Source organism: Rousettus aegyptiacus, unplaced genomic scaffold (genome assembly GCF_014176215.1).
Source record: "Rousettus aegyptiacus isolate mRouAeg1 unplaced genomic scaffold, mRouAeg1.p scaffold_m13_p_13, whole genome shotgun sequence".
Classification (NCBI taxonomy): domain Eukaryota; kingdom Metazoa; phylum Chordata; class Mammalia; order Chiroptera; family Pteropodidae; genus Rousettus; species Rousettus aegyptiacus.
The window spans coordinates 46,172,838-46,196,463 of NW_023416288.1; the positions used below are offsets into that span (position 1 = coordinate 46,172,838).

The 23,626-nt window shown below is 61.7% G+C and overlaps 2 protein-coding genes, 2 non-coding genes and 1 pseudogene across 7 annotated transcripts in view; 4 read left to right on the forward strand and 1 right to left on the reverse strand.

Annotated features, from left to right (window-relative positions):
• Nucleotides 1-11,376, reverse strand: part of LOC107512404 — a 28,266-nt gene extending 16,890 nt beyond the window's left edge. Inside the window, 2 exon segments of the mRNA XM_036230552.1 lie at nucleotides 8,315-8,506; nucleotides 10,964-11,376. Coding sequence (XP_036086445.1) covers nucleotides 8,315-8,506; nucleotides 10,964-11,204 — 433 coding nt within the window. The 5' untranslated portion in view covers nucleotides 11,205-11,376.
• A 71-nt stretch (nucleotides 11,377-11,447) lies between these two features.
• Nucleotides 11,448-20,103, forward strand: TBRG4 (transforming growth factor beta regulator 4). 4 transcript variants are annotated; one of them, XM_036230550.1, is made up of 11 exons: nucleotides 11,448-11,584; nucleotides 12,549-12,998; nucleotides 14,692-15,015; nucleotides 15,371-15,542; nucleotides 15,788-15,945; nucleotides 16,193-16,303; nucleotides 16,822-16,966; nucleotides 17,182-17,424; nucleotides 17,546-17,657; nucleotides 17,761-17,875; nucleotides 18,277-20,103. In XM_036230550.1, exons 2-11 carry the CDS (start codon nucleotides 12,600-12,602, stop codon nucleotides 18,376-18,378), a joined length of 1,881 nt encoding a protein of 626 aa, XP_036086443.1. In that variant the 5' UTR covers nucleotides 11,448-11,584; nucleotides 12,549-12,599; the 3' UTR covers nucleotides 18,379-20,103. The 4 variants fall into 4 exon arrangements, 3 of the variants coding, with proteins under 3 accessions (XP_036086443.1, XP_016003371.2, XP_016003373.2); XM_016147885.2 differs by having other exon boundaries at nucleotides 11,579-12,998; XM_016147887.2 differs by having other exon boundaries at nucleotides 11,579-12,998; nucleotides 15,808-15,945; nucleotides 17,186-17,424.
• On the forward strand, nucleotides 15,103-15,238 carry LOC118610876. Its single transcript, XR_004954134.1, has one exon. It is a non-coding gene; the product is annotated as a small nucleolar RNA SNORA5 (small nucleolar RNA).
• On the forward strand, nucleotides 15,581-15,714 carry LOC118610875. The gene has a single exon (XR_004954133.1). It is a non-coding gene; the product is annotated as a small nucleolar RNA SNORA5 (small nucleolar RNA).
• A 216-nt stretch (nucleotides 20,104-20,319) lies between the features above and the next one.
• LOC118611044 lies at nucleotides 20,320-20,438 on the forward strand (annotated as a pseudogene).
• Nucleotides 20,439-23,626: the final 3,188 nt, after the last annotated feature.

Consider the following 23,626-nt stretch of genomic DNA (forward strand, 5'->3'; position numbering starts at 1 on the left):
AACTGTCACGAGAGACTGTCAGCCACCACGTGCCCTCGTGTCTTGCCCGCTCTAACAGTCACTGTGGCCCCTGGGTCATGGCAGAAGGGACAGCCTGGGAACTCCAAGGCTCGGCCTGAGACACAGCAGCCCCGGCTCTGTGGCGAGTGGAGCCTGTGTCCCTGGGGTGGCAGCTCATCTCCAGACCCTGGGGAGTGCTGTGCCTGGGCAGCCGCAGCTCACCCTGCGCAGGGCAGCCCCCCAGTGAAGCCAGCCAGCCCCGAGACAGTGACAAGTGGCACGTGTGCGCCGTGCAAACCGCTGGGCTTGGGCGCACAACTGTGACCCAGCCAGCCTTCTCACACTGCCCGGACATCCCCGCCCGGGGGACAGAATGTCCGTGTTGGTCCTGAGCAAGTTTCTCACGTCCCCAGCTGCCCCTGACACAGTCCCTCAGGATGGGGCAGATCGGCTTGCACAGGAGCTGGCCCCAAGCTCCCTATTGCCCTGGAAACACGCGCCTGACCCTCCCCGGGGAGACTCATGCGAAACTGGCCCTGGTGTCCTGACCGGCCTTTGGCGACCTCCCGCCTGGCCCTCTCCCCAAGTGGCATCCAGATCCGCAGCACTGGTCCGGTTCCACATGGGGGTTGTGAGAGATGCACAGACTTCGGTCCGGCCATGCTCCGCTGCCCGCGAAGCACAGACCTTCGGGGAGTGTCACCTTTTCCATCTGAAGCCAGAAAGAATAACTGCCCTGCCTCATTCCTGGTCAGAGGAGCGGAGATCCGTGGGGAGGGGGGGTGGGGGCGGGGGAGGTGGAGGTGATGGGGGTGATGGGGGAGATGGAGGTGGGGGAGGTGAGGGAGGAGGTGATGGAGGTGGCGGAAGTGGGGGTGAGGAGCACGTGGAAGGCCAGGGCAGGCTCAGTTCCCATCAGGGCTGGAGGCTCCTCTGGCCCCGCCTCCGGGCACCGCCCCCCCCCCCCCCCCCGCCCCGTGCTGGCTCTTCCTCACTGGGGAGGTGAGGAGGCCCCGCCACTTCCAGCAGCTCTGCAGGCATCCCCTGGGGGTCCTCTTGCCCGCTGGACCCTAGGCCCCGAGACCCCAGAGAGGAACAGCTACCCCTACAGCTGCGTCCTCTCACCTGGGACAGGGGACGTGCCCCCCCACCCCCGGCAGCACCCGGCCGGGACACACTCCTCCCATGGTTGCCTGCTGACCAGGTCACCCCTGCGGCTGTGGTCCCTGCCCCCTCGCAGGTCACCCCTCTCGGTTCACAAGTCTGCATCAGGCTGTCCTGTGCCACCTGCCGTGTGGCTTCTCCCTCCTCGCCCAGCCTCGGCAGACACATTGCTGTGATATTTATTCGGTAACTTTTCCTGCTTTTCGAAGAACATTTTCAGGACACTGAAGTCGCCTCTTCTGTGAGGGGCTGCGAGCTCACGGTTCGTCCGCCGGCAGCGCTTCCACGGGGCGGGAGAGACCCCGGCCCGACCTCCGCCAGCCTCGCTGCGCGGCGGGGCCAGCGCGCTCCGGGTCCCCCGCAAAGCCTTGGAGAGGTGGCGGGGCGGGCGCTTGGCGCCCCCTGCCGGCGGGCCGGAAGCCGCCGCACCTGCTCCCTCAGCGACGCGCCGACGGTGGCAGAGGGCGTGTCCCCAGAGGAGGGGCGAGGGAGAAGTCCTCCCGTGACCCCCGGCTGCTTCCCAGCGCCCCAGGCCCCGGTCTCCGCTTCCCATGTGTCCCAGTTTAAAGCGTGCACCTCGGGCGGCCTGCGAGGCGCTGCAGTGGAACTCGACACAGTCGCACCGCTGAGCGGCCACCATCGTCCTCCGGGGCCGCTTCATCTTCCCAAAGGACAGACGCTCTGTCCCCAGGAACGCAACGGCTCGCGCGCGCACCTGCACACGCGCGCACACGTGTGCACGCACACACACATGCACACACGCACACATGTACGCACACATGCACGCGCATACGCACTCGCATGCACACACATGCATGCTTGCACACGCACACACGCACGCACCTGCATACACGCACACCCGCGCCTCCCACATGGCCTCGGGTCCTGGATGAAGTCCGGGCGCCCCACGTCGCCCGTCCTGCATGGAAGACCCCCGGCTTACGTCTAATTAAACCCAGAAAAGAGGAAACTTAGGAGAGGGCCGGGGCACCCGCAGCTGGCAGGGCTCACCGGTCTCAGGACAGCACAGTCACCGCAGGACATGTGGATGGCAGAGGGGCAGGAGGTGACACTCGCGGTCACACGCACTGGCCGCGGCAGTTTCTCAGCTGGCCCAGGGCAGGCGCCCGTTTCCCCATCCTTAAGACCCAGTGCCCGGCATGGAGCCGCACGCGGCAAGGCTCCGGGTTCAGTGGGGTGAACCGCCCCAGGCCCTCTGCCCCGGTGCCCTCCTCAGCACCCACGAGAACCGGACAGTTTGGGGCTGCGAGCGGCCTCATCAGCGCTGAGACCTGGGGTCCGGGGTGCGGCCCAGACATCCACTGGCTGTGTAACCCCGCAGCCGCCGCCCATGTCCCCATCCGCACAGTGGGAAGGGCTGGCTCGTGCAGCATGGCACGATGAGAAACGAGGCTAATTCCTACAGCATGGCAGTGGTGGCACTTCGGATGTGCCAAACACAGGTGTCCTGTGCTCGTCTTCATTAACGAGTCACACTTCAGAAGTGCCCGCCAGCTAGATTACGCCCTGACGTTGAAGGGAGACGCCCTGGCCGGTGCGGCAGGGACCCGGCACGGCTCCCAAAGCTGAGCGACCCGCCCTGCGGGGCCCTGCGAGGTGCTTCCAGAAGGCAGAGAGTGTGTCATAATTCCCTGTCCCCGCTGCCGTGTGACAGGCGCTTGGACGCTGCCACGTGAAGACACATCGGGGCAGCAGGGTCCCCACCGGGCAGGACACACCTGACGAGCGCCAAGACCAGCAAGTGCGGCACCAGGAGCGGCCAGGACACCCCAGCTCCTCGCAGAGCCCCCCACAGCCTCCTGCAAGCCCCGCCTCACCAGAGACGGGCTCAGGCGGCCGCCATCACAGCTCGACAGCCGCTCTGCCCCCTTCCCAGTTCTCCACCTGCTCCGAGAACATAGCCACAGCCTCGATGGTCCCCACCCTCGGCTTCCAGGAGGGAAGCTGTGGGGTGCAACGGCCTGAACATCCTGGAAGCAGATGGCCCGAGGCCAGCTCCCCCAGGCCCAGGAAGCGACATCCCCGCCCAGGCAAAGGCCTCCATTCCTGGAACCGGCCTTCTTCGTGGAGGCCTCAGGGCTGAGGGCAGCCGCCACCTCCTCTGGCTCCCCCCACGCGCCCGCGGGATTCTGTCCCCGCCTGGCCGGGCATCCTCGCCTCCACCCCTGCAGACGGGAAGCATGACCCGGTCCGGGGCTGCAGTGAGACCCTCCTGGAAGCTGAGGGTGTGGCGGACACGGCAGTGGGGCCTGAAGGGGCAGCTCGCCACCACTTCCCGCCGTCCCCTCCGGAGGGCCGGGGACACGGGACTGAGCCACACTTGCGGGGCCCCTGGACGGGGGACTGCAGGGGGGTCAGCCTCTGCACGTGTGGGGGGATGTGACAGACACACACACCTGTGTGGGAAGACGGGTGACGGTGGCCCTACGTCAAAGACAGCTCCGGGATGTGGCCCGCGCGTGGCTCCCGCTTTCTCCGTCACGCCTTTCTGGGTTTTCCCAGGTTTTCTACAATGCGTACGTTACTTCTCCAATCAGAGAAGTCTGAAATTACCTTCTAGACTTGGAGCTGTCTTTGACGTCTGGGCCACCGTGTGCCCCCCTGAGCCTGGCTTCTGCAATGTCCCACGCTCTCAGCTGGGGAGCAGAGACTCTGGCTCCTGAGGACCCAGGACAGAGCAGCAGCAGCTTTCTCAGAAACGGGAGGGACCGAGGACCTTGCCTGGGCTTTCTGGCCAGCGTTCCACCCCGCGGGAGCCGCCAGGTGCTCTGAACACAGAACACAAGGCCCGAGGGCCTGGAAGGAAGGCGTGAGGCCCGCCCCCCTCCTTGGGCCGCCCTGGCACTGGCCAGCAGGGGAGTGAGCAGGGCCCGCTGCCGGCAGCCCGGGAGCTGGTCCCTCATGGACAAAGGGAAGCACAGTGTAGCCACACGCTGGGACGTCGCTGGGCTGCGGGATGGAGGGAAGCGCTGATAGTCGCTGCAGCACGGTGACCTCGAGGTCGCGACACTCAGTGGGAGAAGCCAGACGTGAAAGGCCGCAGAGTGACTTCGTTTATGTGGAATGTCTAGGCAAACCCACTGCTCAGAGGTACAGGGCTTCTAGGGTGAGACATGGTCTAGAATTAAATTGCTGGCTCCACGACTCTGCAAATATACTAAAAACACAGAACTGCGTGCTTTAAAAGGCTGAATTCCATGGCATGTGAATTCCCTCTCAGCGAAGGCAACAGCAAACTCGTGCCCTCGTGAACATGAAGGGACGCCCGGGATCAAACGGGCACCGGACAGCGAAGCGGGTCCCAGGCATCCCGGGCTCAGGACCCCGCGGCCCCAGGGCTGGGCTGCTCAGAGCCCGGGCGACAAGCTGCCAGCTCCTCTGAGGGGCAGTGGCTCCCCAGAGCAGGGGAGGAATCTGAAAGCAAAGGGGACAGAGTGACGCGTGTTTAAAACACCGTGACAAGTCAAGAGGAAGCGTGGGAGAGAGCAAAGCTCTGTGTCCGGTGTCTCTGCCGGCACTGCAGTCCCCAGGCATCGCCCCGGGGACCCCTCAGGACAGGCTGGGAGGAGAGGTGGGAGCGGGGGCAGCCTGGGCAGATGAGCCCCTGCCAGGCCCTCTGACCCTGTGGCCACAGGCCCCCCAGGCCGAGGGCCAGGTCCCAGAGCCAGGCTGGGGACTCCATGTGAGGCCCCGGCCAGTAGCTGGAGTTCCTGGTGTGGCCAGCCTGGACTTGGACCCAGCACCTAATGCAGGGGTCCCCTGAGTCCCCCCGGCCATGGTGTGGGGAACGGACGGAGAGTGGGCAGAGACAGACCAGCAGGGCTTGCCAGTGAGTGACGATGGCCTCGCCACCCCTGGATCCTTAGAGCTCCAGTGTCCCCTAGGGCCTGTGTGCCACCTCCTTCCCAGGCTGTGACCTGCCCTTGGAGACACCAGGAGGTGGTAGGCCACCCCGGCCAGGATCTCCGGACACCATGCCCTGAGAGCTGGAAGCGGCCTGGGAGAAGGTGCGGTAGCGGAGGTGGGGAGCGGGCACACCTGAGCCACGCAGCAGGGTGAACGAGCACTCTGGTCCAGGCCTCCCGAATGTGTGGCACCGGCTGGGGGCTCAGGGGGTGCCGAGGGGCTCTGTGTCCGAGGCTAGGAGGCCACAGGCAGGCGGAGGAAGGCAGCCCTGACTAGACAAGTACGTCCATCAGCACACGGGGCCACCCTGGAGCCACCCTCTCTGTCCAGGCCCTCAGGGCAGAAGGGTCAAGGAAGTTCCCTTGGAGGAGGGGGCAGGTCCCTGGCCACTCACTGGGCACAGGCCCTTCTGGGAAGGCGCCTCCCCAAGCCCGCCACCCCCGCCCTCCCTGCACACTGGGCCCGGGGCACGTAGCTCAGGGACAGGGGACCTCGTCCTGGCCACAAAAAGCGCGTGAAAGGACAAAGGCACCACAACAAAACACCGCCCTGCAGGGTCCTGCACTGCCCCCCGCTCCCCGCGTCTAGTCGCTGCCCCGCACCGTGACCTGGATCCCGCGGCAGGGAGCCGTCTCCCCCGTGTCACCTCACTTTTTCGACCCTCGTAATGAACCGAGCGTCACTTTCAAGTGAAGCGCCGACCTCGTCAGGGACTTTTTAAACTTAAACACGTGGCCCAAGGCAGCCGCGCCCCCCCCACACACACACACGCACCGCCTGGGGCCTGTCCAGGCAGGAAGCCCTGCGGCCACCACCCCCCTCCCCCTCCTGCCACCTCCTTTAAAGGTGCCCTGGGGCTGCAGGCCACCTCATACCACCTGCCTGCCACCCGCCACCATGCGCTGTCTGAGCGGCCTTGCCCTGGCCTTCCTGGCCCTGGGGACTGCCCTTGCACTGAGCCCATCCATCATCCCTCCAGGTAGGCCGCTTCCCCTACCCCCTGGACGCAGCCCTGGAGCCCCACCCCCCGGCCGCCTGGCGACGGGCACAGAACAAAGGCACAGCCCTGGGGGTCAGTGACAGCAGAAGCCCCGGCTGCTGCCAGAGACGCCCACACGATAGGGGCCAAGGCCCCTGTCCCAGGATGACAAGTGACCAGCAGCTAGCTGGGTGTGGGGAGCCTGTCCACCCCTGCGGTGGCCTCGGCCGAGCTCCCTACCCTCGCGGCTGACTCACTCGTCAGGTCTGTCGTGCTGTTGCCGGATGCCTTCTCCTTCCCAAACTGGGTGTCGAGGTGCTGGGGACTGGACTCTCCGGGCTTCCTGTCCTTGCCCACCTTGTCCCCCAGAAGCCCCGGGGGAGGCTGGGGCGGCTGGACCCCTGCCCACTTGCCTCCTACGTACAGGGCAGGCTGCTGTGTGCCCCGAGCTCCGCTCCTCTTCTTCCGAGGAGTCCTGCATACACGCCTGCATCACCGACCAGAACTGTCCCCAGGGCACCAAGTGCTGCGCCCGGAGCCCCTGTGGCCGGTCCTGCATGGTCCCCTCCATCGGTAACATCCCAGCCCTGGGGCGGAGGGGACGGTTCTCCAACGGTCTGCCTCGGGCCAGCCCTCCACGCCCCTCTTAGCGATCCCCCAACGGCCCCATAAACCCTGCCCGTACACAAGGCTCCAGGCCCCCGAGGCCCCAGCACGGCCACGTGCCATGGAGGGCTGGTGTCTCTCCCTAGCCCCAGTGCCAAAGGCCGGCCGCTGCCCCCGGGTGCAGGCCCTGCAGGCCCCAGGCGCCTGCGCGGAGAGCAGCGAGTGCTCCAGGGACGACCAGTGTGACGGCACCAAGAAGTGCTGCTTCAGCCTGTGCGCCATGAGGTGCCTGGACCCCGCCGCGGGTGAGTGTCCGGAGGCCTGGCCCGGGACACGCCCTGCAGGTGGGGGCGGGCTTCTCCCTGAGACCCCCGGACCTTGGGGAGCAGCCTGGCCACTCTGGGGCAGGAGCCTGGGGGCACGGCGTGGCCACGTCTCTGCTGCCTGCCTGCCTGTGGGCGCCAGTGACCACCTGGAAGGGTGGGTGTGGGGAGCTCCCAGGGCAAGCCCCCAACCCCGCCCTGCCTGTGCTGCCCCTGAGACCTCTGTGCCCCTGCAGGGCCCCTTCGGTGAGGGGCTCCCCCTGAGCCCCAGGCCAGGAGCAACTGCCAGCCTGTGTGGCCACCCCCGTGGGATCAGACGGCGCCACCTCCCACTAATAAAACCCCCTCGCTTCACGTCTGCCTGTCCACTCGTTTGTCCTGGGCACCTGCCGAGGGGCGCTCCGGGAAGTGGGCGGAAAGGCAGTGCCACAGCCACGATGGCTCCGGGCCAGGCGACTTATCCACGACTCTCAGGCTCTGGCTCCTGGGATCTGGCCCCTTTCAAGATGTTGCAAACTAGGGGCACAGGAGCAGAGTGGAGCCTGCAGGGGGCTCGGGGCGAGGGGGCCAAAACCTGTCCTCACCTCGTTGGCCGCAGCCACTCTGGGGGTCTCTAGGTGCAAACAGCTCGTGGCAGCTTGCTGGGGACCGCCAGTAACCCGTGCCCATCCGCCTGGCACCCCATGGTGTCCTCAACTCACCTCAGTCCTGACACTGACACCCACATTCCAGCCAGGCCACGGCCAAGCGCTTAGCTCCGCGGGACCCCACTGCAGACGCAGCGTCGAGGCCGGAGGCACATGCGCTTCTGACTTTCTTAGCTACAAATTCGGGGTTCCGACGAACACCCAGATTCAGTAATCTGCTAAAACACAGAATTCTGAAAGTACTTAGGATTTTAGTTCTGTTACAAGGGGTACAGACCCGAAACAGCCAACAAGGACGGAGGCACAGCAGGGCAGGGGACGGGGACGCAGGATTCTCTGCCCCCAGGGGTCAGGTGTCCCCTCCCTGCACATCACATGCCCCTGGGCTTCGGGGTCCTGACGCTTCCTCCATTCCTCATTAATGGGCATGGCGTTGGAACCACCCTCCACTGGTGCTGAAGCCAACCCCCAGCTCTCTAACCAGCTTGGTCCCCACCCACAAGCCCCACCCTCAGAACCCCAGAGCCCACCCCAGGAGTCACCCCATTAGCATACTCAGGTAGGAGGAAAGGGCTCCTTACACATAACAAGACACATCCATCCCTGGGGGAACTGCCGCCCCCACCCGCACTGGGGCCGCCTGGGTTGGAAAAGCAGAGTTCCCACACCTTTATCACTGGAAGAAGGCCCGGGCCTCCCAGGAAACTGGGGACGAGGGGACCTCACTTCAGAGAGATGGCCCCAGGTCCTCGGGACACGTTCCTGGTCTGGGCTGACAGAAGGCCCAGTGTCCACGAAGAACGCACACGCACTTCGGTGACGGCGGCCTGGGCAGCTATGAGTCCTCGGAGGCACGCGCCCTGGGAAAGGAGGGAGGCAGCACTGCCCTGCACCGCGGTCCCCCTCTTGGGGGTGGCTGTCCTTCCCAGACAGGGTGCAGGGTAGCACCGTCACAGAGGGAGAGTGCGCCCGGGCATCAGGAGTGGTGTGGCTTCCGTCGCCCCCGCAGACGTGCTGAGGGCGGTGACTGGGCTCCGCGTGTCAGCGTCTCGGTGCTGGGTGAGGCCGTGCCAGTTCTGGCCATCTGCAGGACCCGGCCTCAGACTGGCTCAGCCGCTCTGCAGGGGGCGGGCGGCACGTCCAGGGAGCCAGTCACCCCCCGGGGTGCTGAGCTCCATGGCCACTCACGCTCGGCCACGTGCACTTTATTTACCCATTCATCTACTGAAGGACAGCTCGGCTGCTCAGAGTTTTGGCAGTTATGGATAAAGCTGCTGTGAACACCTGTGTGCAGGTTTTTGTGTGGACATAAGTTTTCAACTCCTTTGTGTAAATTCTAAGAACCGTGATTGCTGGATTGTACGGTGTTTTAGGCTGTTTGAACTGCGATAACAAAAATACCATAAAGTCAGTGACTTATAAGCAACAGAAACTCACTTCTCAAAGTTCTAGAGGCTAGAAGTCCGAGATCAGGGCGCCGGTGCAGGCGAGGAAGGGCCTGTAGTGCAGACTTCTCGTACAGCAGAAGGCGTGAGGGGGCTCCATGGGCGTCTCTTTATAAGGACACTAATCCCGGCACAATGTCTTTACCCTCCTGATACCATCACCTCGGGAGCAAGAATTAGGGGTGAGGGACTTAACATTCAGTCTGTTGCATAGGGTAAGATTATTTAGTTTTGTAAGAAACCACCAAAATGTCTTCAAAGGTGGCTCTGCCATTTTGCATTCCCACCAGCAATAAATGAGTTCCTTCTTCCCACTGTGCTTAAATATGGCCAGATATCTAAGTATAGAATCCAACGCAATATGAAAAATAACAAGAGAATAACAGCAACTACGCAGGGAGAAGAAAAACAGGAAAAAAATCCCCATCACTGAAATCCTCACAGAGATAAAACATTGCAGTCATGAAAAAAATACATATTATAAAAAAAAACATTCAAAATATAAAAAGGAGCTGTTGTTAAACTTTGCAGAGAAGAGCTGAAGCTAAAGTTAAGAAAATTTCTCAGAAAGTAGAACCAATACTAATAAAAATAATGAGACAAAGAGTAGGAAAGACAAGGTGGAAAAATAAGGGAAAATTCTCAATCAGCCTAGAAGAATCAATATTCAAATGTGAATCTTTCAGAAAGAGAGAATGTGAAGGAAATAGCCAACAAAATAAGTAATGGCGAACTCCCTGAAAACATGGGTTTGTAGACTGAGGGCCAGTCACGTGCTCAGGTAACATGCAGACTCGCACCAACAAATAGCTCTGTGCAGTATCAGAACCCTAGCACGACTCTCCTCGGGCTTCTAGAAATGTTAATAACTGAAAAAAAAGAAAGAAAAGAAACGGCAGACATCCGATGAACAAATATGTCATATGCAAGTTTTGGACTCGTCAGAAACACGAGAAGCTAGAAAGGTAGCGTTTCAAGGACTAAGCCTTCAGAATCACCCAGCCAAGCTATGAATCAAGCGCGAGGCTACGATAAATGCAGTTTTAACCCGCAAGGCCTTTAGAATTCCGTCTTTGCATCCTTTCTCATGTAGTTACTGGGGGATGTGCTGCAGCCAACTAGGGCATAAATCAAAAACTACGGTAGGGGACAGGAAAGAAGAGCGCTGGGACAGAAGGGCAGTGAAGGACCACTCCAGACGACGGTAAAGCGGGGTCCCAGTGCCACGCCCTCGGGCCACAGCGGTGATGACCCACATCGGAGTGCACGACGATCAGGGTGGGACTCCCGTGAGATTAACCGCGACACGGCTGAAGGCTCTATCCGTGCATCTTGAAATCCTCAGACAACTGGTGAAGGGCTTGGGGTAGAATTTGTGATAAAGACGAGATCGCAAACAAAAAGCAATTACGAATTCCGTGGAAATACAATAAAAAGTGCAGAAAGGAAAATTAATCAAGTCCCTACATAGGCCCTATCATCTTTTATAAACGTATGTACAGATACATTTTGCTGGGTTTATCCGCACTGTATTTTGTAACTAAACATCAACACTGTTTTTAAAAATCAAAGATTGCACATAAAATCCAAGAATCTTTTTCTTTTTTTTCATTACAACATCAAAGCAACTTGTGCCTGCAATCCCACAAGACGACCTCCGGCCAGGGCCGGAGCCGTGCTCGGGCCCGGCGTGGCCGACCCCGGGCCAGTCCGCACCCGGCTACCGCGGAAGTCCGGGGCCGGGGGGAACCGTGACACCGACGGGCACCAAGGCGCGGCCTCCCGCGCTCCGCGCGAGGGCCGGGAACTGGCCCGCGACCCCGACAGCCCCATTCTCTCTCCGCCCTCTTCCCTGAATGGCCCACGCCCTACCTCTCGCTCCACTTCCCATCACGCAGCCGGCTTCCTCGACAAAGATGGCTGCCCACCGGAAGTGGGCCGCCGGCGTGACTTCCGGCCCGGCGACCGCAACAAAGATGGCTCCCGACCGGAAGGGGGCCTCCGCGGCGACGTGCGGCCGGGCGACGAGCCGCGAGCTCCGCTTCCGGCGGCGCTCCGAATGACGTCGGCGAGCGCGCCGCGCGGTGTGTGCCGAGGACGGTGCGGGACGCATGGAGGTCAGCAGCGCGATCGCGGCGCCGGCGGCGCTGGTGTCCGGGCAGGGTGAGGGGCAGGAGGGCGCGGCCGGGAGAGAAGACAGGTTGGGCGCGCTGGGACGCTAGGGGCCGGGACGGGGGCGCTGGGCGGCGGGGCGGCAGGGAGCCGGGGCCCGGAGCCGCTCGGGGTCGCGCCCTCTCGTGCGCACGCGCCGCGTCCCGCCTGCGAGCTCCCCTCCGACGGCCGGGGCCCCGCGGGCCGGATCTCTCCGCGCTTCGCTGCGGGCCGCTCTCCGCACCTGAGGCCCAGCTTCTCCCCATCTCGCACGGCTGTCGTCAGCGGGAGTTTCCCGCGCTTCCCCGCTGCCGGGCTTCGCGCAGGGCGTGGTGGTCTTGGGTCCGTGTCCCCCTTCCTGCACCCTCTTCTTTGTGTAGCGTTAGGCTGCACTTTTTACGTCCGCAGTAACCCGGCCACGTCCGGAGAGGTCTAAGATCAAACATCCTCCGCTTTGACAGGAGGGAGGCCCAGGTTGACATTTTTTCTTCCCCTGGTCACGTGCCTTCCCTCGGTCGTTTAATCGCCTGGCCAGGAAGACTGCCAGACAGGATCGTTAAAAGACGCGGTTGGGATCAGTAACTTCTCGGAGGAGGAAACGTTCTGTCTGGCCTTGGGAAGATGCGATTTCCGGGGCCCTGTGGTGGGGGTGAGGCAGCGGGCAGGCAGGATGTGGCCCGCGGGCCAGGCCTGCTTAGGACGGAATGTGTTGCGGGGGGAAGCAGAGGGAAGACTGGGAAGAAAGTATTGGGCAGTGTTGGGATGTGGCCTTTTATGATCAGTTTAGGAGTTCTTTTTTAGAAGTTGATGTGTGTGTGTTTAAGTAGGTTGGTAATGATTTTGGGAGCTCGCTATGAGTCCGAATTAAAACACCCACGAAGCTGTGAGGTAGAATCTTATGTCCAGGGTTTTCCCGGACCACTCTGACTGAAAATACCTGGTCCGATCGTCTCCAAACTCTTCCGCCTGAGGCCTCCTCCCGTTTGATAATGGAGCTGCCCGCGCCCCGCTCACACAGGCGCCCCAGAACTTGGGTTGTTGAGCTGCTCCTGCATGCTCTCTGCGCACACCAGGGCTGGAAACCCCCAGCCCAGGCTGCTGCGCTCTGGGGTTCGATGTTTGGTTACATCCTATACTGAAAAAAATCCTCCGCAATCTTTGCTTCAGACAGAAAACTCCATTGCGTGCGTGTAAACAGATAGGTTTGCTGGGCTCTGGGGAGTGTGGCTGCGATCATTTCATTTGTTGTGCTCTTGTGTTTGTGAGTCAGGGAGTGCCCTGCACCACCCCTTCTCTCTCTCTTCAGGGCCCTGGAGTCGCTGGCTAGGAGCCCCAGCCCCCTGCCGCCAAGGCCACCATGGCAGCTCGCCTGGTGAAGCGATGCACGTGCCTCCTGAGACAGGCCACTCGTTTGGCCCCTGCCGGGCCTCCAGTTGGCCAGCTGAGACTTGCTGGAGTAGCCCAAAAGACTCTGACTTCCTCGGCCACCTCGCCCAGCTCCTTGTCACAGCACGTGGAGAAGGGACAGGTGTTCACTCCCTCCCCAGAGCGCCAGGAAGTGGACGAGCTCATTGAGAAGGCCACCCAGCCGGAGGAGCTCCTGGGGCTGCTCGAAGGAGGCCACAGCCTGAGCCAGGGCCACGCGGCCCTCGTGCTCATCCAGCTCTCCCGGCTGCTGTCCGAGAGGCCGGCAGACAAAGCCTCGCTCACGCAGGATGTCCGCTTTCAGCAACTCCTCCATCTTGTCAACAGTCAGGTGGGTTCCAGACCAGTCAGCCGCGGAGACGGCAGGAGCACTGGAGCCAGAGCAGCCATTCGCGGGCCGCAGCGCTCCGCGGGCTTTCTCGCTGTCGACCCTCCCAGCGGCTGTTCTGTGAGGGCCGCCGTCCTCGTCCTGCAACCGGCAGGTGGCACACGGAAGCCCGCAAGGCCAGCCTGGTTCTTCCCGTTCAGTCGGGGCTCCCCTCCCCGAGCCATGCAGTCAGGGTCTGGCTGGCGGCGGCACACGCTAAGCTAGAGGAGGTGCAGTGGCGACTGACGGAGGGTCCCAAAAACTTGAGCCGGGCGTGGTGTCATCCAGCCGGTCAGTCCCTCCACGGATGAGCTCGAGATGAGGGAGGGCGCCCCATGGAGATCGCCTTGAGCAGGTGTCCTCGGTCCTGAGTCAGCAGTTCCAGCCCTCACTTGTTGAACACACACAGCAGGAGACTAAACGTTCCGACAGACGTTTAGCCAGTAACAAACTGGGGACAAAGCATTTACAACACGAAGAAGGCATGACTGAGTTTCTTTTAAAAATCCCCGCGTCCCACAAAGTCTGCAGAGAGACGCAGGCGCCTGGGTCGCATGTGACAGTAAAATCCATCCAGTGCTTTGCTCCTGCCTGGCCCTGCGCTCAGAGCGTTTCCGTCCCCCCAGCAGAGCCGCCCGCCTCGCAGGTGGGGAGGCTGAGGCTGGGGGCCAAGAGGCTTGTGCCACTGTGCTTAAGACACAGTGCGGCGAGCTACAGAGCCACGGCCGCCTCCCGTGGCGGTGTAGTCTGGGCCACAGGGCCCCTCTGGTGGTCCCGTGTTACTCTGAGGCCTGAGACATGCAGGGATCAGCGGGGTCACCTTTGTTCAGAAACCAAGCAGCTAAGGAGAAGAGAGGGATGAGGGGTGAGGCCGGTTTCAGGCCACCCAGGTGTAGGCTCTGGTCCTGCTGTTCACGCGGGGACCTAGGGGAGATGGCACGTGACACGAGGCGGTGAGGCCTCACAGGACGCGGCGCCCGACACGTGCGGGGTCGTGCGGGAGCGCCTGCAGTTCGTGAGAGCTGGTGCTGGTGGCAGCAGGCCCCCAGCCAGGAGCTCGTCCTCCGAAGCCTAGGAGTTTGGGGCGGGCAGCCTAAGGGATACTGTGGTGTCTGTCACCCTATATCCAAGGGCCAAGGGCCTCCTGTGCAGCTTTGGGCACCAGGCTGACTGGCGGGCTCAGGAAGTTGTCACAACGGCCTTGTTGGAGGACAGGTTTAGGGATTAGGACTTGTCAGACTCAGCGGTAGTTATTTTCCTGAAAAAAGTCAGTGTTCTTTCCCTTTTTTTAGCCAGGTAGTATCATCGTCAGCAAGAGAACGAGGTGGTCGACGAAACTGGCCTTAAGAGGCCCGTCAGCCCCGTCTCGAGCCGGAGTCGTGGTGCCAGAGGCTTCGCCCTGGACTGGGCAGCTGCGCATGCAGCTCGTGTCTGTGGGAGACAGCAGGCAGGGCGCGGCCAAGCCCCACTGAGTCCCCACGTTGGTAGGGTCAGTGTCACAGAGACCCAGAGAGTCTCATCACTCAGAGCTGTTGCCTTCCGGTGACAGCAAACTGGCTGACAGGAGCAGAAGGGACGCTTCGTGGAGGCTGGGGACCCGGCTCACTCTGCAGCGCCAGCAGGGTCCCCGGTGTGACTTTGCCTGTGTCCCCCGCAGATAACTGCAGTCTGGCACGGGACCCTGGTGAAGCTGCTCCGAAGCCTTTACACGCTGGCGCTGCCGGCGACCTCCAAAGAGCTGCGGTCAGTGGAGCAGGAGGTGCGCTGGCGCCTGCGCAGACTCAGGTACAAGCACCTGGCCTTCCTGGCCGAGTCCAGCGCCGCCCACATGCAGGAGCGCGGCTCCCAGGAGCTGCTGGCGGAGCTGCTCCTGCACCTGGAGCGGCGCTGGGCGGAAATCGAGGACGGCCGCACGCTGGTGACCATCATGATGAGGACAGGCCACCTCTCGGAGCCACTGATGAACCGCCTGGAGGACAAGGTACCGGGGGCAGGCCGTGGGAGCATTGCCCCAAGGGTAGCGTCTGGCTGGCATGTCCTGAGCCATGGTGCCCCCCAGGCTCAGCCTCGCAGCCAAGTCAAATTCAGCCCCGTTCCGGTCGTAGCGGGGGCTGGCCCGGATGGCTGCCACAGCAAGCTCCGCAGCTCATGGGCCCTGGGTCCCTGGTCCTGGGACCTGGGGATAAGTTTGGCTGCGGACATGGTGCCCTAGGCCCTGCTCCGATGGGGCCCGTGTTTAGTCAGCTCAGGTCCAGTTGCTGTCTCGCAGGGGCTGCACTGCATGGGACCCCTGGTCCTCGGGCCATCAAGCTGACCCCTGCGGCTGTGGTTGACAGTGCCTGGAGCTGGTGGAGCAGTTTGGCCCTGACGACCTGCGGAAGGTGCTGGTGGCGCTGGCAGCTCAGAACCGGCGGTCGGTCCCCTTGCTGCGGGCCATCTCATACCATCTGGTCCAGAAGCCCTTCCCCCTGACGAAAGGCGTCCTCCTGGACCTGGCCTACGCCTACGGTGAGCCCTTCACACGGGGGGCGCAAGGGGTGTCTGGCCGCAGCCGTGTCAAATTCGGTGCCTGCCCACCCATGGCCGGCACTGGCCCAAAAGGCTGCCATAGAAGCACTGTGACTCATGGGCCCTGACCCCGTCCCCTGGGCCTCAGGGATAGATTTAGTTACAGACACCAGCCCCTAGAGAGACGGCAGCGGGGTGGTGGGCGGGGCCCCCAGGTAAACGCCGGGGCCCGCTCTGTCCCTCAGGCAAGCTCGGCTTCCACCAGACGCAGGTGTTCCAGCGCTTGGCCGCCGACCTGCTGCCCCACGTGCCCAGCCTCACGCCCGGCGAGGTGGCTCGCTGCGCCAAGTCCTTCGCCTTCCTCAAGTGGCTCAACCTGCCTCTGTTCGAGGCCTTTGCCCAGGTGAGGGGGGGCCCGGGCCTGAGCCCCACCTCCAGGAGCCTCTCTGGTGGCAACTTGGGCTTCCTTCTGACTTATTGGAGAAGCAATGTCACTCGAAGGCCTTGGGAACAGGGTCCCATTGTCTGGGCGGCAAGTGCGGCCGAGGGGTGCCTGCAAAGCCGCGTTGAGGCGGTCGGGGGCTCACTGCTCGAGGGGGGGTCTGGCCCGCCACCCACACGCCGGCCTCACCTCGCCCGTCTGCCGCCAGCACACCCTGAGCAGAGGCCAGGCCGTCGCCTTGCCACACCTGTGCAACATGCTGCTGGCCTTCGCCCGCCTCAACTTCCGCCCCGAGCAGGAGGACCGCTTCTTCGGCCTGGTACGTCCTCACGCCCCATGCCCTGTCCCCTGCCGTCTCCCTCCAGGTGGACAGAAGGCCTTGGGGGGACTAGCGACCCAGGCGCTCTGGGGTTGTCTAGGGCAAAATGCGAACTCCCAGCACGCCAGCCAAGTGGCCCAGAATGGCTGTAGGTCGAGGAGGCACTCGTGGTCCGCTTCAGAGACCCACAGGCTGGGCCGAGCCTGCCACTTGGGAGAGGGAAGTGATCCTAGGCCCTGCAGGGACCCCCCACCCCGCCTCTGCTCCCCTTTTGTGTTGTTTGATCCCTCCCGGGGCTACAAACACATCCCCATGCCCTGGGCCCGCTCAGAACAGTATTAGAGACATGACGTGGTGCCCCAGACCCCTGTCACCGTGGGGGACACTGGGAAAGCCCAGCCAGCTGCTCATCTTGTCCAAACTGCAGATTAGTTGTATGGGATGAGGTCTCAGGGGCCCAGGGGGTCTGCAGCCACTGAAAACAGCTCGCCCTCCACACCGCGCCCTGTCCTCGCCAGGTGCACGAGAAGCTGGGGCCGGGGCTGGCCAGCCTGGACCCAGGCCTGCAGGTGGACGTGCTGTGGGCCCTGTGCGTGCTGCAGCAGGCGCGGGAGGCCCAACTCCAGGCCGTGCTGCGCCCCGAGTTTCACCGTCAGTTCCTAGGTGAGTGGCAGGGTCCCCCTCCTGTGCGGTGGGGTGTCTGTCACCCCATCAGTGCTGCTGTGGCCGGGGCCCGCTGCCTGCAGGGAAGGGCGTGGCCCAGCCAGGGCCCACCCCACGGTCTTCTGTGCACACAGACCCTCTCTCTGCCTCTTCTGTGCACATAGACCCTCTCTCTGCCTCTGTCCCCCATCTCTCACTGCGTGTCCTGCCCTCAGGCAGTGGGTCGCCGAAGGACCAGAGCACCTTCCAGAAGCTGCTGCACATCAACTCCACTGCCCGGCTGGAGCACCCCACGTACACGGGCCCCCTGTTGCCGGCCTCAGCCTTGGGCCCCCAGCCCTCAGCCGACAGGAAGGTGACACCCTTCCAGAAGGAGCTGCAGGAGACGCTGAAGGGGCTGCTGGGGGGCTCCGACAGGGGCAGCTTCGAGGTGGCCACGCAGTTCGGCTGGGTCCTGGGTGAGGGCCCCCCACTCTCCGGCCCGCTCGGGGTGGGACTTGCTCAGCCAGAGGGCCGTGGAGGCCGCAGCCGCTCCCCAGCGCACGTCCCCAGCATTTCCGTCTTGCGTCCCCTCCACAGACGCTGAGGTGCTGCTGGACGCTGACGGCCAGTTCCTGCCCCTCAGGGACTTCGTGGCTCCTCATCTCACTGTGCCCTCTGGGAGCCAGCCACTGCCCCCCCGGGCCAAGAGGTGGGTGCCATGCCGCTCCCGGCTGTCCCTTGGCTCCCCCTCTGGCTGCCGTTCCCTCGAGGTGGAGGGAGGCCGTCAGCACCCAGCGCCCCATCTCCCCTAGGCTGGCCTTCCTGCGCTGGGAGTTCCCCAACTTCAACAGCCGGAGCAAAGAGCTGCTGGGGCGCTTCGTGATGGCCCGGCGCCACGTGCTGGCCGCCGGCTTCCTGGTGGTGGATGTGAGTCCCTATCAAGCGGGCGGTAACCGGACCAGGGAGCCCCCACCCCACCCGAGAAAGGGGGAGCCCACAGGGCCACACGACGTGTCAGTGGGGCCTCTGCTCCCATTGGCACCTAGGAGCCCTTCCCCACCTCGTCTCTCCTCCCAGGCAGCGACGGTGCCCTACAGAGCCAGAGAACACGCGTGGCTTCGTGGGCCACGCCAGGGGCTCATCGTGTCATCTTTGGGTGGTTTTTTTCCTAAACGGCCTTTTGGAAATTCAGAAGCTGCTCTTGGGTGCCACATGGGTCTCAGTCTCGATGGGCCTGGCACACCCCCTCCCCCAGCTCCCTCCCTTCGGGGTTCGGCCGGGCAAAGCCGGGCCCCTGCCCACACTGCTCCGTCCCACCCCCACCCCAGGTCCCCTATTACGAGTGGTCGGAGCTCAAGTCCGAGTGGCAGAAAGGCGCTTATCTCAAGGACAAGGTGCGGAAAGCGGTGGCCGAGGAGCTGGCCAAGTGAGCCGTCGCATGGCCCGGACCGGGGGCCCCGGGCAGCAGGAGGTAGCGCACTCGAGGACAGACCTTAGCGCGGGGCCTCGGCCACAGTGGGTGCTGGCCAACCGCTCCGAGTGGCAGATCGCCCTCCCGGGGCTAATAAACTATCAACCTTTAATTTCGGTTTTCAACACCAGGAGGCGTCCGAGGCTTTGTCACAGCCCCATGCTGTCTCCCCTTTCTCGCCCACCTGCCTGGTGTGGGCAGGAGGTGGCCCCCCGGGCTCCGCCCTGTCACCCGCTGCCCGTGTCTGGCCTGTTTTCTGCCACTCACGGGTCCTCGCGTCCATCCGCTCGTGGCTGCCCATGGCTTAGGGCCTGCAGTCCAGTGGGACTCGAGTGCCTGGCTTGGGGTTCTGATTCCAGGTGCTCACAGTCCTGGGGGATTCCCATGGCCTATGCTGACAGGTGGCCTGGGGCCGAGGCACTCAGAAGGCACCGCTGTGGAGCAGAAGACAGGCGTGCACCTGGCCGGCACTGTGGCTGTGGGAGGCGCCTCGCTGCCACCACATCGGACCCATGTCGTCTTGTGCCTTCGTAGGCACCACCCTGCAGCAGCGCTGCCCGATGCGGGGAGAAGCAGGCTCCCCCTCCCCCTAGTCCCTCAGAATGCCCCTGGAGAGGAGACTGGGCACTGTCACACACTGGAAGTACAGCGGGGTGGAGCCGGGGAGAAGGGGCACCCTGCTGCCCTGGGCGGCCCAGCAATTCCCCAGGCCCCCGAGTGGCCCCTCGTGTGGAAACCTCACCACTGACAAGGACATCCGAGTAGATGGGGAGCCAGCAGGCACCAGCGTGTGGGACACAAGTCTGTCATTTTGCACAGGCTGCGGGGAGTGGAGGGAGTGGGGTGAGCAGCCAGCGAGCTTTCTTGAAGCTTGTCCCCGTCCCCAGGCTAGACAAGGGAGCAGGGAGGGCATTCCAGGGTGAAGGACCCGTGGGGACAAGGGCCATTGTGCAGGTTCAGGGGCCCTCCTGAGACCCCATCGAAGGGGCATGAGCTCATCCTGCCCACCCCAGGACCCCTGCTTCTCGGTGCCCGGGGCCCTGTCTGTCCCATGGCGCCCGTCACCCTGCGTACTCACCCCTGTCTCTGGCCACCAGCCATGGCCTGCCTGCTCTCCCTTTGTAGTCGGTTATTCTGAGAATGTTCTCTAGAGGAGGGGTCCCCAAAACCCAGGCTGCCAACTGGTACCTGTCCGCACTGCCGCTCCCAGCGCCAGCATCGCCGCCTCGGCTCCACCTCAGATCGTCAGGCGTAGGCGCTCAGGAGCACTGGTCCCTGGTGCTGGAAAGGTTGGGGACCACTGGTCTAGAGTCGCTGTGTACTGTACAAGTCGGGTCTCTGCATGGCACAGTTTCCGGGGCACCCATGTAGGCTGCTGCACACCCCCGTACCCCATCTGTGTCACCACGTAGACTGCCGGGGTAACCACCGGCGTGTATGGGGTCATGGGTCAGGTTGAGAAGCAGCCAAACGCCAGAGCCCCTGTGCCACCGTCGCTGCCCTGTGCCAGGAGCTGGTTGTCCAGCAGCTGTGACAAGTGCGCGGTGCGACGGTTTCCACCGGCACGTCCCCACGGCCGGGGGGGCGCTGCTCGCGTGCCCTTCCACTCCGGTCATCTCGGCGGGAGGCGGGACCCCCCGGGTTTCCGTGTGTATTTTCATGAAAACCGATTTCTTTAACTCTTTGCGAATTGTCCACTTGTGTGATCTCTGCAGAAACACGTGTTTAGATTCACTGTTCCAGCCTTAGTCACGTCGTCTCACTGACGATCTCAGCAGTCCTTTGCACGTGCCTTAGAAACACATCTCACACAAGTGATGCGCAAACGTTTCCCCCCACGTCGTGCGTTTACTTTCTCGCCGGTGTCCTTTGGAGCACAGACATTTCAGATCTCAGTGCCGTGTGTGGCCGCGCCACCCCGAACTTCCCCGACCCCGTCTGACCTCGGAAGCTAAGCAGGGTCGGGCCTGGCTAGTACTTGGCTGGGAGACCACCTGGGAAGACCGGGTGCTGTAGGCGTGAAGAATAAGGGATTGTGAGCTGATGAGGGCCTTGCCTGAAAAAAGAAAGTTTTCGGCACAGTCCAACGGTCTCTTTTTCTTTTGCTCAAGCTTTTGGCGCCATATCTTTGGTGAATCCGAAGTCATAAAGATTTACCCCTACCTTTTGTTCTATAAATTTTATCATTTTTGCTCTTAAATTTTTATCTTTCATCCATGTTGCGTTAACTTTCGTGTTAGTGCGCAGGCAGCGTCGGCTCCATTCTTTTGCATGTGACTCCAGTTTCTCGGCCCTGTGAAGAGGACCGTCCCCATGTGCAGCCCTGACGCCCGCACGGAAGTCGCCGGCCGCAGATGTGCGGGTTCGCGTGGGCCCAGCGCGCTCCTGATGGTTGCTCTGTGTGTTTCACACTGGGGGGTGTGAGTCCGACTTTTCTTTTTCGAGATCGTTTTGGCTATTCTGCGTGTCTTGCATTTCCATGTGTTTCAGAGCATAAATATTGAACTGTTAAATTTGTTATTTTATTCCTTTTGGTGCTATTGTAAATGGAATTTTATTATTTCAATTTTGGGTTGTTAATTGAAAGTGTATAGAAATATGGTGGATATGTGTTGATCTCAAGTCCTCTCGTCTTGCCGAACTAATTTTATCAGCTAATTATTCCTGCTGCCTTCGAGGTCGCGTCTTCAAGGCCTGCATCTCCGCGCGGTTCGGGGGTCTGTGTGCGCACACGCTGCCAGGAGCCCGTGAGCCCCCTGGATGTGCAGGGTCCCATTTTCCATGGTCCTGGGGAGTTTGCAGCCATGACTTTGTTCTTTCTCCGCTTTCCCAGCACCCACGTCGTGTGCGTGGGGGGCCGGGGGGGCGTTCTTCGGTGCCACGTTTCTCCCGGGCTCTGTTTGCAGTCTCCTGTGGTCTGTGCGAGTTCACTCATTCTTCCTCCAGTTCAAATCTGTCCAGCCTCTGTAGTGAATTTCATAATTTCCATTCTTACTGATGTTCTCTATTTGGTGTGTCATTGTCATCGTACCTTTTCCTGCTGCACCTGTGCTTTTGGGGGCTGAGGACAACGTACAGTGGCTGTCATGAAGCCGCCTTCTGTGAACAATGGCGTCTGCGCGCTCGGGCAGTTCCTGTTGCCTGCTCTTTTTTTTAACCAGTAAAGGGGTCATACTTGTCCCTGTTTGTTTGCCTGGTGACTTTTCGTTGGAAATCGGACATCTTAGATAAACTATTGTAACAACTCTAGGTGCCGAGGCAACCCCTCTCCCCGCTGGGGCTTGTTACCTGCTTGCTTGTTTACTTTGCAGCCTAATCTTCCCTCTGCTGTCCCCCCGGGGATGCGTGTGGCCGGGCCCAGTCGCCTGGCCTGTGGTCCGGAGTGCGCCTGCTCCTCCCAGTCGCCTCCCAGCAGGGCCTGCCCTGTCCTGAGAGCGCCCGGGGCTCAAACGAGGCCTCTGGGTGGGGTCGGAGCTGGGGCCCTGGCCAGCTCCTGAGAGAGAGCCCGACTTGAAGCGGAACATGCCGGGGGCAGGGGGACGCCTCTCCTGGCATCCTGGGGAGATGGGTCTCAGGGCCTAGGATCAGCATGCGGAGTCCCAGGCAAGGTCTCCCCCCCACAGTGGGGGCCGAGCAGAGGGGAGCCCCACTCAGCCACACTGGCCTGGGCCTCAGCCTCAGCAGCAGGTACCTGGGGGCAGGACGAGAACTGCCGAAGGCCCCCCAGGAAGGAGCCGTGTCTGCCCCACCCCACCCTGCGGGACGGGGAAGGGGGCGGCCTTGGCTCACCATCACGGGCCGCACTGTCGCCAGACATCACTGTTCTCGGGGTAACCTCCCCACCGATTGTCCTTCAGACCACTTCAGGGGCTGCGGGTGTCTGTCATCTCGTCCAGTCTCACCGGGGGCTGCTGGGGAGCCCCTCACCGCCACTCCTGCTGTGCTGGAAGTCCCTCTGCCCTCTGCTTTCCTGTCCTCACTGCCAGGTGGGGACTTCCGTGCTGCGTTGAGTGGCGTGGTGACGGCAGACGTCAGAGGCCTCAGCCGTTCACCGTTGGGGGTGGTGTGAGCAGTGAGCCTATCGTGCGTGAGCTTTTTCAAGTTTTTGTCTTCTGAATGGCTCTTGGATTGTCTGTACTTTTCTGTATCAGTTGATACATAATTTTTCTTCTTTAGCATGTTGGTATAGAGAATGACATTGACTTTCAAGTGCCGAACCTCGCATACCGGGAGTAAGCCCACTTCCTCATGGTGTATAGACCGTTTCATACATCGGTGGCTTTCATTCGGATTTTGTTCATCATTAGATTCTCAGCCAATGTTTTGCTGAGAACTTTTGTGGCTAGTAAGTCATGGGAGACATTCTGTAGTTTGTTTCCTTTGAGCGTTGCCTCTACCTGGTTTTGGGTATCAGGGTTTCTAGTCTCAAAATGAGTTAGAAAGTGTTCCCTGTTCTGTTTTCCTGAAGAGATTGTTTAAAACTGATGCTGATTCTACTTTAAATACTTGGTAGAATTTTCCAGTAAAATCATCTGGGCTTGGAGATTTCTTTGAGGAAGCTTTTAAATTACAAATTCAATTTTCTTCATGGTTATAGGGCCATTCATATTGTCTATTTCCTCTCGAATTTTGGCAAGTTTTAATTTTGAAGTAATTCCTTTCTTCAGAGTCATTGGGTTTATGAGCATTGTTTGTAGCATTCCCTTGGTATCTTTGGAATGGCCCTGTCACTCACCAGTGTCCTGCAGACAGAACCAACAGCATGGGTACAGGTAAATGATGAAGTGGGTTTGTCACAAGAATTGGCCCACCCAGTGGAGGCCGAGAGCCAGTGACGCAACCTGCTGTTAGCGAGCTGGAGACCCAGGAAAGCCAGGGCTGGGGGCACAATTCAGTCCAAGTCCAAACGCCGAAGACCCAGGAGCCCCAGTGTCCAGGGTCCGCAGGTGGATGTCCCGGCTCCAGGAGAGAGAATTCTCCCTCCATCGCCTTTCTGCTCCTCCGGGTTCCTGACAGGTGGGATGCTGCAGCCCGTTCGCTTGTGTCAGGTGCTGGCCTTGCCGGGCCCCTTCCGGAATGTGTCCTCCAGCTACCTGGGCTGCCCTGTGTTCAGCAACTTGACATGTAAAATGAGTCGTCACAGACCCACTGCTTTCCCAATACCAGTCTTTTGTTTTTTTGTCATTCTTGCTAGAGATTTATCAATT

Excerpts from the sequence above, each read along its gene's own strand:
- TBRG4 (XM_036230550.1), top strand. The coding sequence starts at position 12,600 with ATGGCAGCTCGCCTGGTGAAGCGATGCACGTGCCTCCTGAGACAGGCC. Across the intron at positions 15,016-15,370 it reads TGAACCGCCTGGAGGACAAG|TGCCTGGAGCTGGTGGAGCA; the intron begins GTACCGGGGGCA and ends TGTGGTTGACAG. Across the intron at positions 15,543-15,787 it reads GGACCTGGCCTACGCCTACG|GCAAGCTCGGCTTCCACCAG; the intron begins GTGAGCCCTTCA and ends TCTGTCCCTCAG.